The sequence below is a fragment of the Chrysemys picta genome, chromosome 7 (assembly GCF_011386835.1).
Source record: "Chrysemys picta bellii isolate R12L10 chromosome 7, ASM1138683v2, whole genome shotgun sequence".
Lineage (NCBI taxonomy): Eukaryota > Metazoa > Chordata > Testudines > Emydidae > Chrysemys > Chrysemys picta.
The window spans coordinates 102,865,906-102,883,441 of NC_088797.1; the positions used below are offsets into that span (position 1 = coordinate 102,865,906).

Here is a 17,536-nt window from a genome sequence, read left to right on the forward strand (position 1 = left end):
TGAATTTCCATATTTGATTGCATTCTGTCACTGCTTTTGTTGCTTTTATTGTAGTTTTTGGTTTGAGAATAAATGAAAAATCCATCTGATTTGAAGGATCATTTTCAATTAACCAAACTAAAGGAGAAACAGTCTCTCCTGCTGTCTTAGCTGATTGAGTAGCATTGTGGGTTTCTATCAGTTTCAGTTTGAAAAAGTTCTTTGTGGATACTAGAAATTGGAATGGAAGATTCATGGATCATATTACGAAATATTATGATTTAGGGAAAATGAAAATTGCTAACACAATATAAAAATCACCATAATAATATGAAGAGTAACAATTTGATGCCTTTGAAACTGCTAATGCTATAATACAATTTTAGTATGATTTAAGTAGAATGCAATTATTGATAGAAGAGAGATAATATGCTTGGACTCGTATTGCATTACTGACTGATGTAATTTATTAACTGAAAAGAATATTTTAACTTTTTCCATTTTCAAATTGTGCAAGTTAAAGCACTTTGGATATTATTTCCTCCCTCCCCCACCCGTTGTTCAACAGTTTCAAATTTGGATGCAGAAAGTTAGTTATCTTCAATGAGAACTGCATTGCCTCTGATAATCTTGTCACCTTTATTAAGGTGTCTAAAATGCAAGTGCTTTACTGTAGCATTGAGGTCTGAAAAATTTGGCCAATATTATCACATCTTTTGGCCCTTATTTTTTAAACACAGATCAGGATATTGATAAATAGTAAAGATGGGAATAAGACAAAAAAATTGAGTCTAGATCTATACTTCCACAATTCAATTATGGGTGTTCAAATCCAGGGCTTTAGTGTGGACCTATCTGCCACTGTAATCCAATTTATTAGTAGAGACCGAAAGTCATTCTATACTCAAGGATGTTCAGTGGTCTTTGTGACATGAGTTTATGGTTTCACTTTTGTCCATGTGGACAAATATCTGCTTCACAACAAACAAACAAAACTGCTATTGACAGAGCTACTGACAGGCTCAAACTGAAGTTTAGTTTCTAATTAGCCTATTGCTGGAGGTGCTCCTCACAAATCCAGTGTTAACGCAGAGCTTGTACTATCAGTGCTGCACTTACACACTAGAAAAATAGTGAATTTTAGTTTCCAAATGGTGTGCATTGTTTTGTTGTTTGTTTTGCTTTGTTTTGGAGTTTTTAATGGTTTAGTGATCACTAGACTCAGTTAAAAATATATGCGGCAGATCCTCAGTAGGTGTAAATTGGTGTAGCTCCACTGGTTCCAAGGGAACTATACATATTTACAGAGCCATCCCTTGGGTATGGCGTATCGGGGTGACCGCTCCAGGCCCCGCGCTTTGGGGGACCCCACGGACTGGTGTGATTGGTCAGTGCAGTTGGTCCCAGAAGTTACGGATTTGTCACTTCTCGCCCCGTGCCCCCCTAGGGAAAGTCCTGCATATTTACACCTGATGAAAATCTGTCCATGTATTTTTAATATCTTATTGATATACATTTAAGTAAAAATGTTCATGACTTCATGTAATCCCCTGCAATCAACACAGTTGTGCTAAATGTCTGTCATCCTCCAGTGAATCTTGTAAAGCAAAGTGGTAATTAGTTCCTTTTAAACAGCTATTTATTCTAAAATGAAGTCATCCTGGAAAATTATTATAAATGTCTGTAAAGATTTTTGCACTGATAGAGGCACTCTTCACTGATGTTTCATTACAGGTTGTGTACATGTAATAATATGTCAAACTGTTTCCCCTAGGAGTGAATTTAAGGGACTCTTGGGAGCTTAAAATAAAGATTAGAGTTGATTTTTAAGCTTAAAAGCAATAAGATTATTTTCTCCAGTCACTACTCTGAAATCTTCACTCATTGTCAAACATAATGGAGAATAGTAGTTTTCCCATCACTTGAAGCGCAGTGTAATGTCTCATGTTCAATCATGTGCTCTGACCACACAGAAATACTTTACTTCAATATAAATATTTGTCCTAATCTTCAATGAAGGGTCCTCAAGAACAATTCCATTTTAGTAATTAAATACAAAGGATTAGCTGTCAATATTACATACTTTTTACAATGAAATCCTGCATTTAAACCTCTTTCCTAAAGCGTTTTCTAGAGAAAGTAGAGGGTTAAAAAATGTACACAGTGTATTTACTGAACCATTCATATCTTACATTGTTAAAGAACGGAAGATCCCCAGAATGCTGATCAGGAGAAGGTTGAAGTGGAACAGAAAATTGTGAAAACATCAGCACATCAGATTATTCTTCCTTTAGAAGAACGCATTACCCATTTCCGAGATATGCTTCTGGAAAGAGGGGTAAGAAACAGGTTTTATTTATTTGAGTCTTGTAAATTATGGAAATACTATACCTAATCTGAAATCTATAGCAAGCACCTTGGAATTCTAGCCCCCAAATTAATTGCAATATTTTTTTTTGCTTCCTTTTTGACATGCTATGTCACTTTCCTGTAAAGGTCTGGCATTGTGGAATGTTCTCATGTTACTTGTATATGAAGGAATCACCATCGAAAAGAGAAATTGGAAAGAATTGTTAAGAAAATTGCCTGCTCTGTAACCTAAAATGAACCAAAGTAAATGGTCTTAACCCAGCATTTTGGCAATGAAATAGTGTTGTCATGAAATTGTGTTTTGCTTTGGCGTGGTGGCCTATAAAAGCTTCCGGCAAAGATACAGTTTGTCACTGCAATATTTTAAAAAGTGGATGTTTTAATTTAAATACATTTTTATTTTTCCTTACTTTACTTGATCAGTGATGTTCAGCAAATGTTTATTATTTATTTCCTCATTTAGATTTATGTTAGCACTAATGTGTAGGCACTATTGAGAATTTTTTTTTAAATACACCAAAATTAAAAGATCCATCAATTCCCCCTGATCAATTCAAATACTCAGCAACAACATCAATATAAGTGAAATTAATCGACCTCAAACAGTCCCTAGAATCCCATATCCAGCTCTGCCCAACACCGATTTCATCCTGAGGCAAAGAGAAAGGTAGACCTTGGAGGTTGCCCTGAAAGCCAACACTTCACCTTGTTACAAACCTGGGGATGAAGAGAGTTCCAAAGGTCCAGGGTTCTAGTAGCGAACACCCTGCCAGCCATGCACTCTCTCCTATACTGAAGGGGGGGGCTTCAGCTTAGGTGCCTGCACTAAATGCAGCTGCAGTACATACACTTCCTATGTAGTGTTTTGTTAGACACCAGGCAAAGATGAGTGTCACAAGCATTAATAGCTCCATGTTTCCCTCCATGACTATCTGTGATTGTGAGATTGGAGCCACAGGGCACTATGACGTCTGCTCTTCTCTCTGGTCATAGGAACTTGGCCTGGTTCCAGATTAATATAGCTGAAGTTTAAAAGGCAGGTGGGACAGGCTGGGCTCAAACCATTTTTTGCCCAAAGCATCAGGGGAAAGCAGCACAAGTTAATACAGCCTGATAACTCACTTTTATGAAGAGAGAAGACCCTGAAAGCACAAGAGCTGAATTACCAGGGACCAGTGAAGCTGGGCAGCACCACGGATGCAAGGAGCATCTTGCCTCCTGCAGAATATCCCCTGGAATCCACACAATTCCTGAAAGCTGTGCAGGTTTCAGGTGTGGAGACTCAACTGTTGACCATATGCTAGGGCCTTTGGTTGCTGGCTGTAAATTAGACCAGCCTACTTGGATTTATGGCAGTAGCCTATGTGGCCTAAGGCTTACCACAGAGTCAAGGGAATGCAAAAGTGGCATAAAACTGTCTTTCCCCCATTTCCAATCTTGCGCTGAGCACACCTCATCTAGACCAGTGAATCTGGACCCCAGATTATTATTATTAGTTATTGAAGTAGTTGGAGTTGTCCAGGCCATTTTAATGTTGTATATTCAATATTATGATCAGGTAGATAAAGTGTACATTTAAATTACAGCTAGCATAAATCAGACATATCAGTCCCACAATCCCCACCCAATCTGAATTACAGATCTGTCTAATATTATGGCCAAAAAATTGCACCCACAAAATTAGGCCCGCAGCGTCTCCTCTGCTCTCAATTCAAGTATAAAATCCTGTTGGAATTAACAGACATTATACATATATGCCCTGATCCTGCAAACAATTATGCACATATATAACTATGTACATGCGTAGTCCCACTGTATTCAATGAGCTACTCAGATATATAAGTGTTACAGAATCAGGGCCTTTAACCTTCCCTGCATCAAAAGGAGGATAGAGCCCCCAAATATATTTCCTATAGGACAATATGTGATTTTTAAGCAAAAGCATTTCAAAGTGGTGGCACATATCTTAACACACACACACACACACACACACACACACACACACACACACACACACACAGTGTGTAAGGTGGGGGGAAGTTTTTAATCAATAATCCACACACTGTGGGGGTGACAGAATTTAAGATATGCATGTCTGCAGTCTTGCAGTAAATTATCTTATTAAGATTTCATTATTTATGCTCAAAAATGTACAGAATACTTCAAAATATTACTAAACATTTTTATAGCACCATAAATGTGCAATGATTCAGGGATTCCTCTGGCATGGTCAAAGTTTAAAAGTACCAGCATTGTTATATGAAAGGCATTTTGAAATTGCTGTACACTGCTGAAATTCAGATTAACTTGTTAGAACAATCAGAAATTTGCCATTTCTGTTATCACTTAAATATATATTGATTCTACATTGCTTAATGACTAGTGCCCAAGGCACTTACTAAACATTAACTGTCCAGGGCAAGTTGATGGTTAATCCCAGTTGGTTATAACTTCCTCAAGAAATGCAGTGGAGTGAGGTCATTACTGCTATTTCACACTGATTATTTAAATATCATTTGCCATTTTCCAGCAGTGCCATTGTTTCTTCAAAGATGATTTCTTTGAATAGCGCTAGTGCTGCTGCAGGCATTTTTAGAAATACAAAGCACACCAGCCAATCAAGACTTCTGTTTGGCACAGAATATTCTGTTTGTATACCACAGAGTGTGTGTGTGTGTACACATATATAAAATATTTATATACATGCGTGAATAATAGAATGCTAAACATTAATATAGTTTTCAGTTATATGATTTTATTTATTATAGTGTAAAACAATAGCACTACATGTAAGTGTATGGCAAGTTTTCCTATATAAAAGCCCAGTCTCAATGATATGATCTCCTATTTAGGATTAATTTTGTCAGCTCCAGGGCCCAGTCCTGAATATTCTGTACAAAGGCAAAACTTAGAGTGAAGTCAAAGGCAGTTTTGCCTTATTAGGGACTGCAGAACTATACCCCTACTAATATTAACCATTAGGAAAATAAATTTCATTTTCTGCAAGGTTGTGCATGGCAGTTCTGTGTAATCCAGTGCCTCAATTTTTGTAGTTGTCCCCTTGGATGAGAGAAGGCGGGTCAAATAAGGCACTAATCGACACAAATTAATGCAGTTATAGGTTTACTGGAGAGGGAGGGCCAGATTTTGAGACACACTCTAGGACCCCCTGGCAGACACAGAAGTAACTACTCTGGCTCTCTGTCACCCACTGCCAGTCCCCTGGTTGTCGTGGCTGTGCTAGAGCATGACTGGAGTGCTCTCAATTCAAGTGACGCCTGCAACTGTAGTGGCCACTAGGGGGCTGATACAATGCAAAACAATTTAGAGAGTCTTGAGACTACTCTAAGTTACACCCCCAGTATTCAGAGGCTGGAAAGGGGGTGGAAAAACACCTCTGGCCCCCTTGTCCTTATATGAGGCATGCCGCTCTTGCTGATTTGTTATCAATATTATACCAGAGGACGTGCATGTTGTTCATGCTTGTGGAGAAGTAATAGAGTTTACAGTCCTATGGGATTCAGCTATTAAAGAATGTCAGGATTGTACACACTTTAAAATGTCAATAACTTTTATGGTAGTATTTAGGCAATAGAGTTCCTATGATCTCTCTCTCACACACACTCACCCCTGAAATTTCATGCAACAGATAGCAGTAGTTATCACACATTGATGTAACTTTTGCTGCTGATGGCAGCTGGCTTTGGGAACGAGACACATGAAGATGTCAGAGTACTTGGGGTAAGCGGCCCATACGTGTACTTAAATAGATAGCTCCTGCTGTAACGAAGCAGCAGAATTAAAACTATGCTATAATGTACAGTTTCTTCCAAGGCTGCCTTTTCCAGACAGGCCCAGAACAATAACATCACCTGAACTGTATCTCCTACAGGGCAGCCTAGCTAACTATGTCTTGCTGCTTTTGCCTGGCCTCACTAACTGGTGTCATGCTGTGGCATTCTTTCTCATCGGTCTGATGAGTCACCAAAAGCTAGGAATCTTTTACTCTTCGCTCTTTTCTGTTCTTATAAATTTTTATATTGAAGGTACAGCCTTGGAATCTATTCATGTATCTTATGGCCCTTAGTTAAGGGTAATAACATGAACTATTTCAACTTCCGTAAACTTCTAAACACACTCTTCCAACTCAATATATTGAATTTAATGAATTTGAACACTAGTAAAAAGCACAAATGCATTATTAAAAAGCAAAAGCAAACTCAAATCTCTACTTTCTCTTCTTTCTGTGCTAGGGAATAAGGCTGCAGAGGTCATGGTTTGTTCTGGGAGGATTTTCTTGCTTGAATTCTGGATGTCATCAGAGTATCTCTACCTGTTTTCCACTCTGCATTCTCCAGTTCTTTCACAAAGTAGCATGTAACCAGTCGAAAGACCACAGTACAATGTTCACATGGAGTTTAGTTTATTGTAGCCAGGATATTTACTGTTTCAAATTCATTTCTGAAATGTCCATTACAAACAGCTGGAACAGCATGCAGAAATCTATAGCAGCAACTAAAACAATAATGACTTTAATAGCCCAACTTTTTTTTTTTTTTTTTTTTTTTTTTTTTTTTTTTTTTTTCAAAAAAGAGAATTTGTGTATATACTCAGGGGAGATTTAAAAAATACCAAGGATAAAAAGGGAAGACAAAATGGTAAATGATAAACCAACCCTAAGTCATATGCCATAGACAGACTCCAGAAGACAGTTGCAGGAATAGATCCCCAGCGCTGATTACTCAGAATGGAGAAGTCCTTCACCTGGTCTAATTTGACATTGAATCACAAGATACAAGGAAACTCTGGAAGTGTTACCCACACTAACATAATGTGGCTATCTGTCCCCTACAGTGGCTATTCCATATCTAGGGGTTTAGGGCTGCTACAGCCTTTGCACTAAATTACATTGATTCTTAGGCTCAGGCAAGAGAGATTTTTAGAGCCCTGTTTTTGTTGTTGTTTTTTTTTTTTTTTTTTTTTTGCAAATGCAAAATGACATGAAATGAAACCATAATCAATGTATAAAATGAAATAAAACAAAAAACTCACCCTGCAGTTGCAGCTGGTGTCCTGAAGCCCTGGGCCTGGCACCCTGTTCCAGGCTTTGTGACCTCATGAACAGAGTCTCGGTACCGCTCAGGTTTGACCCGACTGCCCCTCTGTCATGAAAAGGGGGCAGCCAGGCCAAATTTGAGTGAGTGGAGTTGCAGCTGGTGCATGGGATTACAGTACCACTCACTCAAATTTGGCTTGGCCTCTATTCTGTCATCATGATGGAGGAGTGGCTGAGCCAAACCTGAGCAGCACTGTGACCCCATGCACGAGGTTGCAACACCTGAAACAAGGAACTGGGTGTAGCACCTGTGGGACAGAAGCTGCCAATGTGCAGTGCGTACGGGGCAAGCTTGCTCTGCAAACCCCACCCTATCCAGGGCCATCAACCCCACACATGCACCCCCCTTGCATATTTAAAATGGATTAAACAAAATAACATGAAAGTCCGAAAAAATAAAATAAAACATTATAAAAAAAAAATTCCAAGACTCTAGAGATTTGTGCTTCTAGATCAGGGATCCACATTCAATCTTCATAGATGATGATGACCCATCCAGGGGCATCATGTTATAGAAGGACACAAGGGAGAGTAACAGTTTTAACTAGCAACTTTTAAGTTATAGAATTTAAAAAGATTGGTTAAGTTTGCTTGAGATAACTTTGAAATTTTCTGGCTCCCATTGCTTTCTAGTAGCAAAGCCAATTCCTTTAGATCCATTTTGCATAATCAAAACTTTCCTGGTTGATTGTTAACTATTCTTTTTAAATAATATTTCACATACTTATTTTATTTTTAGTGATTTACTCTTCTTTGTAATTAGATGTAGGAATTTGAAAGCCATGCTAGGGATTTAACGCATATGTATTGAGGATGCCACATCAAAAAGGTTTCTGGGCAAAGGTGAATAAGAAAATAAAAGATCCTCATCTCTAATGTTTTGTCCCCATTGGCCTTATGAATTTAATGATGCTTCTGATATCAGGGACTTGGCTGCAAAGGAAAATGCTTGATTGATAATTGAGCTAATAGCAGCAAAATGAGTCTGCCTGGGGCACTAGAAAGATAATTCTGCACCAAAAGAGGCGGAGTCGTTTGCATGCTTGCCTCTGATGGCTTCCTAAAAGAATAACACATTCAGAGTGAGGAACCACAGGGATGTTTCTGAGAACATCAGGAAGTCTTTTTGTTACAATTTATTATTATTATTATTTAGATTATTCTATCACCTAAAGTGCTGCTGCTTTCCAAAAACAGATGGAGGCACAGTCCCTCCCACGAAGAGTATACAGTCTAAAAAGACAAGGCAGATGCTCCCCATTAGAGTGTTTCTCTCCATTCCATTGATTTGTGTATATACTTGTTTGGATTGAGTTGAGCTTTCATAATATTACTAAACGGCTCTTGTTTGGTTGAATTGAGCCCTTTTAAAGTATATATGTAATCTAGGGTGAAATGGTTGTCCTGGGGGGTCAGTGGGGAACTGGGATGAGAGCAATGCAGGATGGAACTGCTGGAACACCTGAAGAAGGGTGGTGGAAGGAAGCGTTATGGTTAAGGACGAGCATTTGTCACAGATTCCATGACTTTCAGAGACCTCTGCGACATTTTGCCCTGCAGCTTCAGCCCCGGAGAGGCAGGGCTGGAGCTGTCAGCCAATGGGGCCCTGGGGTGCCGTGGGCGGCGAGGGTCTGGAGCTGTCAGCTGCCATGGCAGTGGATGCTGGAGCCTCCCCCCCCCCACACACAGTGGGGTTCAGGCTGTCTTCCCCCTCCGAGGGCCTCAGGCTTCAGTCATTCCCCATCAGCCTTGCCCCCCACCCGTTATTTTTAGTAAAGGCTATTGTGGCATTTTATAAATTTTTATCCATTTCCCCCCAAGTTGAGCTTACAATTAGGGTAAATTTATAGGCCCAATTGTTATAACTCTCCTTAGTGCACCTTCACATAAACAGCCATAATTGGGCCCTTAAATTTTATTTGGGTAAAGATGATGATATATATTGCTTTAAATTAACTGAAGTTTGATTTGTTTTACTGGCGGAGAGTATTCTGCAGGAGCATTGAGGGGGCTACCTTTTCAGGACAGTGGCTATTTCGTTATCTATTTGTACAGTGCCTAGCAAATGGAGCTCAGGCCTCTACTCACTACCATTATGCAAATAACTAATGATATCTTAATCCACTAAATCATGTGCATCATTCATTCACTCGTTTTTAAAAATGTTCAGTGAAATCTTTTATTTGGGGGAGGGAAAGAAGGCATGTGGAATTTCCTTTTTTTATGCAGTCCTACCTAATGGTTACACTTCATTTTAGCAATCAGTATTGATAGTCTGGCACTAATCAGATAAATTGTCACTCCGCACACACAGATTAGAATTCAACCATCCTTTGCCACTCAGTCACAATATATTTTACCAACCTGTTTTCAGAGTGCTCATTAACTATCTGTCTGTTCTCTAGCTTTCAACTGTGCTTGCCCCACACCACATCCACAACAAGAGGGGTTTTTATTGTTTTTCTTAGTTAAAGCCAACCTCTTTCTGTTTTAGGGGCTTATGGTTATAAACATTTTCACATAAACAGACTGAAACTTCCAGTAAAAATAGAATTAAAGGTTATATTTAAGGAATTATCAGTAGTCAGATGGTCAGATTACAGGTAAATAAAGATCAAAGGATATATTTATCTGGAGATAAGCAGAGATGGCTAAATAGAGGTGTCTAGTAAATGAAATTATAAAATAACGTACAGTGAAGGTGAGAAATCAATTAAACTTAACCCAAGGAATTGAAAAATTACAATAATTTACCCTGTTTATTTGCTCATATATGTTTGTTTCCTTATTTTTGTCCTGTTGGGTACAATATTTTCCCACACTAGTTCAAGAAAGCCTTCTATCAGAATGCTATCTTGTTTGTTTGAGTTGACAAGTCTCTGAAATGGTACTCTCACTTTCAGGTTAGTTTTCTTCATCCAGTTTTCCCCTTAACTATGATTCTTCATTTTATTTCTCTCCAGAAACATTCTACCCCAGTCACCTTTTAGTGAATATCTTGCAGGGGAATCAATGCAATTAAACATTGTTTTGGAAATTGGAACACTTCTTTATTCCAGAGCTTTCTAGTAATATTATCTAAAGCAGATGCATTCATGTATTTCTTCAGGTCTCAGCATTTTCTACATGGGAAAAAGAATTACACAAAATAGTATTTGACCCACGCTACCTTCTGCTAAACTCTGAAGAACGTAAACAGGTGAGTTCAAAAGAGAATTAGTAATGCATGCTATCTGTCTAGCCAGTATCTTACTGGTGACACTTACCATTGAAATTTTATGCCTCCCAAATTAAAAAAATAAACAGGAGTAACCTCCCTCTCTTCCTCCCTGGATTTAAAATGTTAACTACAGTTAAGGATTTTAAAAAAAATTGTGAATGAGATTGAGTCTAGGTGCTGTTCTTGTGAAAGTCCTGTTTCCTGTACTCACAAGTCTCCATGTTGATCAACCCATAGAACATAGCTGTCACTGTTGGCCAGGATTGTAGAGACAGATAGATGGGCGCTCATATAGCTAGGACCAATCCCAAAAATAGCTTTGAAAATCAGGGAGGATGGACAATAGAGTGATGTTTCTACAGTGATTTGTGTTACTTTAGCAGATGGACTGATGCACTTTGTACCAGCTAAAACTTTCTCAGGGTGTTTGGCTTTATTCATTGAGATATGTTGCAGTAGTCATCCCTGGAGTTAATGGATGAATGGAATTGTGATGGCTAGGTCTGTGTCTGATAGGATGAGCACAGTTTTCTGGCAAGCTGTGAATGGAAGTGGATTTTTTTTTTGTAGCGATGGTTATTTGGGTATCCAGTACCAAAAGGACTCCAAGGTTTAAACCAACCTAACAAACTGAGGGCAACTGCCCCCAATAATAGGAATGTTATGAAGAAGGTCTGTTCTCCAAAAAGCTTCCATCTTATCATTACCTCAGTCACTCTGGGTTTAGCTCTCAATCAGATGCTCATCATCCAAGAGCTTGAGGAAGCTGGGAGATGGTCGTGTTAACTTTTGTCATACAAGAGATATAGAACTGGGTGTTGTCCTTTTATTGTTGATGCTTCCGCCGATATTATCTCCATCATTCCCCAAATGGCTTCTATAGTTATTGAATGGGATATGAAGAGCACTGAACTTTGGGGGGCTCTATAGGGAGGAACAGTTGCCTGTGATACAGAGTACATAGGGAAAGTTCCTTAAAGAAATATACAGTAATACTCTTTTGTCATTAATATTAAAAATATATTAACATACCCTTTCCATGTAATCCGTTTCCAAGTTTTATTTTTCTTTAAATGTTTTATAATGTTTGATTGTGAAAATATGAGAGAAACATTTAGAATGGGAGCTTAGAAATTGATCAAGGAGACGGGATGACATAGCAAGAAGGCTTTGTATTTCCTTCAGTGACTCAACAAGGGCACAATGTAGACCTTGCTCAATCAATCAAGCTTTATTGCTTCTTTCTTTCTATCAAGCGTGTGCATGATACAATAAAAAACCATAATGAATACACATAATAAAAACATATCATATAGGCTTTAGCTTGAAGTCTTGCTGACATGGGCCTCATTTATGGGATATATTAAATACTCAAGGAAAATGATTATGAAAAGCAAGGACTTGGCATAACTATATAGAGAAGATCAAAGTCATGCTAATGCTGGTACTGAGACAGAAAATAATTCAAGCTTAAAATCAATGTAGAAGTGGAAAATAATTAGACACCGTGTTAAAAAGCATGGAGAAGGTGAAGAGAGAGAGAGCCCTGGATTTTCTGAGCCAGCAGTCAAATGAACCAGTCTGGGAACTATTTTTAAAAATGCATATACTAAAAACTAATCCATGCATTTTTGAGGATCGTTATCTAAAATAGTTCATTGTAAGTAAAGGTCAATCAGAAAAGAGATTTCCAATTTTAGATGACTTGCTGGATAGAAATATTGAACTGTGAGCCAGATGCCACGGGTCTAATATATTTTAGTAGGTGGTTTGAATACTGGAATTATAGATACTTAGATGTTGTGGCCTCAGACTGGAGGCAATTACATTTATTTAGCCATCATTCTCTTTTATTTCAAGTGACCTGAGCGGGAGAGTGGCCTTGGACAAGATTAGATGGCTGACTTAATGAATCATCATATATTAGTTTCAATATGGCTAAAATTAGTAAGAAACATTATTTCCCCTATCATCAGATGCATGGGAAATTTTGCCTTGTCTGACGCTGACTCTGGAGCCTTATTTCATGTTAAACTATCAGTGTGTGGGGGAGAAAAATCATCTCTGCTGTAAATCTGTAAGTTTTTGGCATTAGGTAGATGCATGCCCATACAGTTTTGGAGTTATCTGAATTAATCCAAGTTGTGGAGACTCTATGTTGAGTTTGTGAAGCCCAGATAAAAATTAAATAAAGGAATCAGTGTCCACGTGATGACTTTTTATACAATAAATAATTGATGCGGCCTCCTTCGTTTGGTCTCAGACAAAGAGGAAGCTTGAAAAGTGTAGGTTAATTTTTCCCACAACCAGAAAGGGCAGGAACCCATTTTATCTAGGGTCTCTTGACTTGATCTTTTGCTAGTATTAGTTTGATTGTGATGTGAACTCTGTTTTTTATGTTTGTGTGTAGCTTCTTGGTGCTGTCTGAGGAATGGAATGATCTTTTATGGAATACTACATGTTTTGTCTATTTACTTATCAGTATTTCCCAAGGGGTTCTTACCACTCAGTGGAAAGACAGCATCATACATTAGAGTATGGGGAAACCTATGGCAAGAAATAGTGATGTGCGAAGGAGATATTGTATTAGATAATAAGCAATCTATTAATTTTGAATTATTAAGATCACCAAGTGTCATTTTAGGCACTCCTTTTCTGAAACACTAACAAAAACTCCATTATTCATTGGAATTCTCTGTTGATAGAGGAGAGATTGAACACTCTTTATTGTATTTTTTCCCTTATATAGTTGAGATTTGGACAAGAATAATTACTGTGTAAGCAGTATGATCGGAGTGCCTTCCACTGGAACCCCAAGAGGCAAACTGTATATTCTTTGACAAGCTCTCTCATATGTTAGTACTTCTAGAAAACAATTATGATTGCTAGCCCAGCACTTTTGCAGTAGATAGAACTAAATGATAATGGGTTTGCCAATATTGAAGGTGAACGCATGGTGGTAACACTTGCAAAGGCAACATCAACTGGTTTTATGTATTTCATTTGTTCCTATCATGCACTTATTTAGCCAAATTGTAAGAACACTTACAATCAATTAATCTGCATTTTTGGCAGTTTCTTGGTCCCTCTTTCTTATACCACTTTTGAGTGTACACTTTACCAGATCTATTACTTCCTTTAACTGAGTATCGGATAAGAATCCATGTTACTACATACCAGTTTCATTTCATTTTCATAGAGTAAACCGAATGATTTTTCACTTTATTTTGCATGAAATGTAGATTTGCACAGATGCATCATTCATGAGTGAATGGAAACTCCTTAGTACCCAGACTAGGTTTGTGTACTTTTTACAATGCAAACAAGAAATTGGCAGATAAAGAGAACTGAGTGTGTTTTGATGAACAGCTCCTTTTGTTCCACCATTTCAATGTTAAACAATTGTAAATATTTGTAAGCAACACATTACATTTTTATTGTGCCTACACAGCCCTTTCTTTTTCGAGCACAATTCACAGAGATATTTAGGTCCCTAAAGATGCAGATGGGCATCTTGAGGGATTTTTTAAAGAATCTAGGTGCCTGCATCCCACTGATTTCACATAGGCATTATTGGCTTCATATACATGTGTACAGTGCATCAAGCTGAGCTGAAGGATCATTCAATCTTTCTTTATGTAACTTCCAGAAATTGTTATCTGAGCATCATGGACAGTTTTCTGGTCCACAGTCAGGAGTTCAAGCAGTTCAGGGAAGATGCATACTTCAAACCAAATAAATACAATGTGAATCTTATGAATATTTAGCTGTGAGCATGATGAGTGATCTACATCTATGACAAGAAGTTCTGATTAAGGTTGCACTTTGTGTTAGGATGCAGACATTAACTGCCTAAATTGGCACCTCCAACCCATTATGCAGATAAAGCGTTGCAGTTGTGAAAGTCTGTAACCATTAGATCAATCAGGCACACCCCAATGTGTTTGTTAATAAATACTTCTATATTTGTCTCCCTTTAAAAAAAAAAAAAAAAAAAAAAAAAAAGATATTTGAGCAGTTTGTCAAGACCAGAATAAGAGACGAGTACAAGGAAAAGAAAAATAAATTATTGCTAGCCAAAGAAGAATTTAAAAAACTTCTGGAGGAATCCAAACTGTCACCAAGGTATGTGAAGCAATCAATACTTATTGTCTCTTATTAATAAAAACAAAAAATAGTAACATTAGGTTATGATTGTTATTCTTGCATCCAGTAAAATTTCAAAGTCAATTTTTGTAGAAAAAAATATTACATTGCAAATTGAGTCCTGTGGATGGGATAAAGCTATTGGCTTATCCTTCTTTTACTGTTGCCCTAAACATTAAGGTTATCTTATGCTTTCTTTCTCAATAATACTTTTTAGTACCTTGTGACATTACTGGGAAGGGGAGTATACCACAAGTGTGATAAAAATAACAAGCATAGAAGTGTCTTTAATGTACAATCACTAAGCATTTTCCATTTGTTTGGTTTTTGACAAAAAAGAAATTACATTTGCTAAAGAAGTTATCATTAATGCCGTGTCTGTGCGTCTCAATGAGATTTTAAGTTGCTATTGCTTGTTTCTTCAAAGCCATTTTCAAGTAATAGGGTCAAGAACTATATGCAGTATAAGAAATGAAATTCGTATGATATTGCTTTTTCATTGTAAATCATGTGAAGATAAATATTTTTTTTCTTTATTTTTTGACTTTGGGTAAATCATTAGAAATAAAGAAGAAATTACAGTTCTCGTACTAAAAATTGAAGATAATTACATGGCACTGTGTGCTCACATACAAAAAGAAGTAAACCTTTTTTCAGATTGTATTGAAGTAATAATTAAAAATATCTCTTTGACAATGGGACTAACAATACTCCAGGCTAATGTGACAACTAATAATTACTCAAACAGTTGTGTTTTAATTTGCAAGAACAAAATCACTTCGGGTATAGTTGTAATATTCGTGGCCTACAGAAATGTAGAGGATTTTACACTTTCTCAGGTTGCCCTATTCATCTGTGACACCCAAACTGCAGTAATAATCTCACCCTTTAAATTATCCTTGATCAGTCTCTAGTATTATCAAATAAAGAACAGATAATTTCCAAGATGAACATCACAAATCTGTGTACTATCAACAGCACACAGTTCGTGAACAACCATCATTGCCAACATTCATATGGGAGTGAACAGTAACTAAAATAAAGAAGTAGGCAGCAAGCCAGCCCCAACATTGACAAAATAAACCAGTTGGAGTGTAAAGCCACAAGCCACAAGTATTGCCACAACCAGCCACAAGTATTGCCACAATAGATACAGAGAAGCAGATAGCAAACCAATCTCCAGAATTCCCAAAATTCATTCTAGAGATGATCCTAAACCATCTCTAGATATAAACCCCCTTGTACTTTCTGCAAAAAGAAGAACAGGAGTACTTGTGGCACCTTAGAGACTAACAAATTTATTAGAGCATAAGCTTTCGTGGACTACAGCCCACTTCTTCGGATGCATATAGAATGGAACATGTACTTTCTGGATCCAAATGTCACAACTCCCCCGTACACACACACACACACACACACACAATTCTATGTTTATAAGTTTGCAATAATGCATCCATACAGCACTTGGATATTAAGACAAAACTCTGGAACTTATTCCAACTAAACTTTTGTGACATTTAGATATTTTATTTTGTTTAATACCAATTGTCTGAAGATCTCAAAGCACTTCACAAAGGAGTGTATCACAATCCAAATTGTACATATGGAGAGATTGAGGCACAGAGAGGATAAATAACTTTGTGCAAGGTCACACAGCAAGTTAATGGCAGAACTAGAGATAGATCCCAGTATTGCTTTTGCAGTTTGGGCCCATCTCCTGTTCACAGCACATTCTGTAAACCAGCTCCTACATATTATAATTACTTTTCTCCAATATTCTGTTACCTCTGTAGTTTTCTAAGACTTTTCAAAATAATTTGAGTGTAATTTAAAAGAAAATGTAAAAAGGGAAATATCGAGTTAGATATCCAGGAAAAGAAAATAACATATTAATGACCTTTGAGTGAGTCAGAATGCCAATGTTTTATTATATTCTATAACTAATTAACATATTTCCTGACTTTGCTATTGGCGGTTTCTGAGCAGAAACTTACTGACACATCATATGACTTTGTTCAGCCAAATGTCTATTTATCCAGGTGCTTACCATGCTCAGCACCATAATATCTGAGTCAAATATAATCCAGCAGCTTTGTTCTCATATGTAGCAATCACATTTGAAAATATTGGAATGATTCCAGTATGTAGTCCTTAGGCAAATTTCCTCTGTCTTTTAGAAGAGATCAAATTAGAGTTCTTTCTTCAGGTATCATATACCATGTATTGCTGAAATTTTTTTTGCTATTAATTAGACATTGTAGTGTTTTCTATTATGATGCTGAATAATCATGGGAAAGCCGAGGATAAGCCTCTCTAAAAATATCATTCAGCAACAAAGAGTATTACCTAGCTAGAGTAGAAAATAAAAAACATATTTTAGCAACCACCATGTCCATGATTCTACATCACCAGGGTAAAAAAGCAATAAATATACAGTATATGAATGTGGGAATAATGAATATGGGAATAATGATGGAAATAATAATAGACATCTCAAGCTATAGCTCAGGGGTTTGAGCATTGGCCTGCTAAACCCAGGGTTCTGAGCTCAATCCTTGAGGGTAAAAAATCAATCCTTGAGGGGGCCATTTGGGGATTTAGTTGGGGATTGGTCCTGCTTTGAGCAGGGGGTTGGACTAGATGACCTCCTGAGGTCCCTTCCAACCCTGAGATTCTATAATTCTAATCATGGAGCAAAGCTGATT

At 37.4% G+C, this 17,536-nt stretch overlaps 1 protein-coding gene across 2 annotated transcripts in view; it reads left to right on the forward strand.

Annotated features, from left to right (window-relative positions):
- The window catches only part of TCERG1L (transcription elongation regulator 1 like), a 242,362-nt gene that overhangs the window by 223,625 nt on the left and 1,201 nt on the right, over positions 1–17,536 (forward strand). For both annotated transcript variants that reach the window (XM_065552187.1, XM_005305299.4), the window contains exons 10-12: positions 2,182–2,317; positions 10,575–10,664; positions 14,692–14,810. In XM_065552187.1, coding sequence (XP_065408259.1) covers positions 2,182–2,317; positions 10,575–10,664; positions 14,692–14,810 — 345 coding nt within the window. The remainder of the gene's footprint in view (positions 1–2,181; positions 2,318–10,574; positions 10,665–14,691; positions 14,811–17,536) is intronic.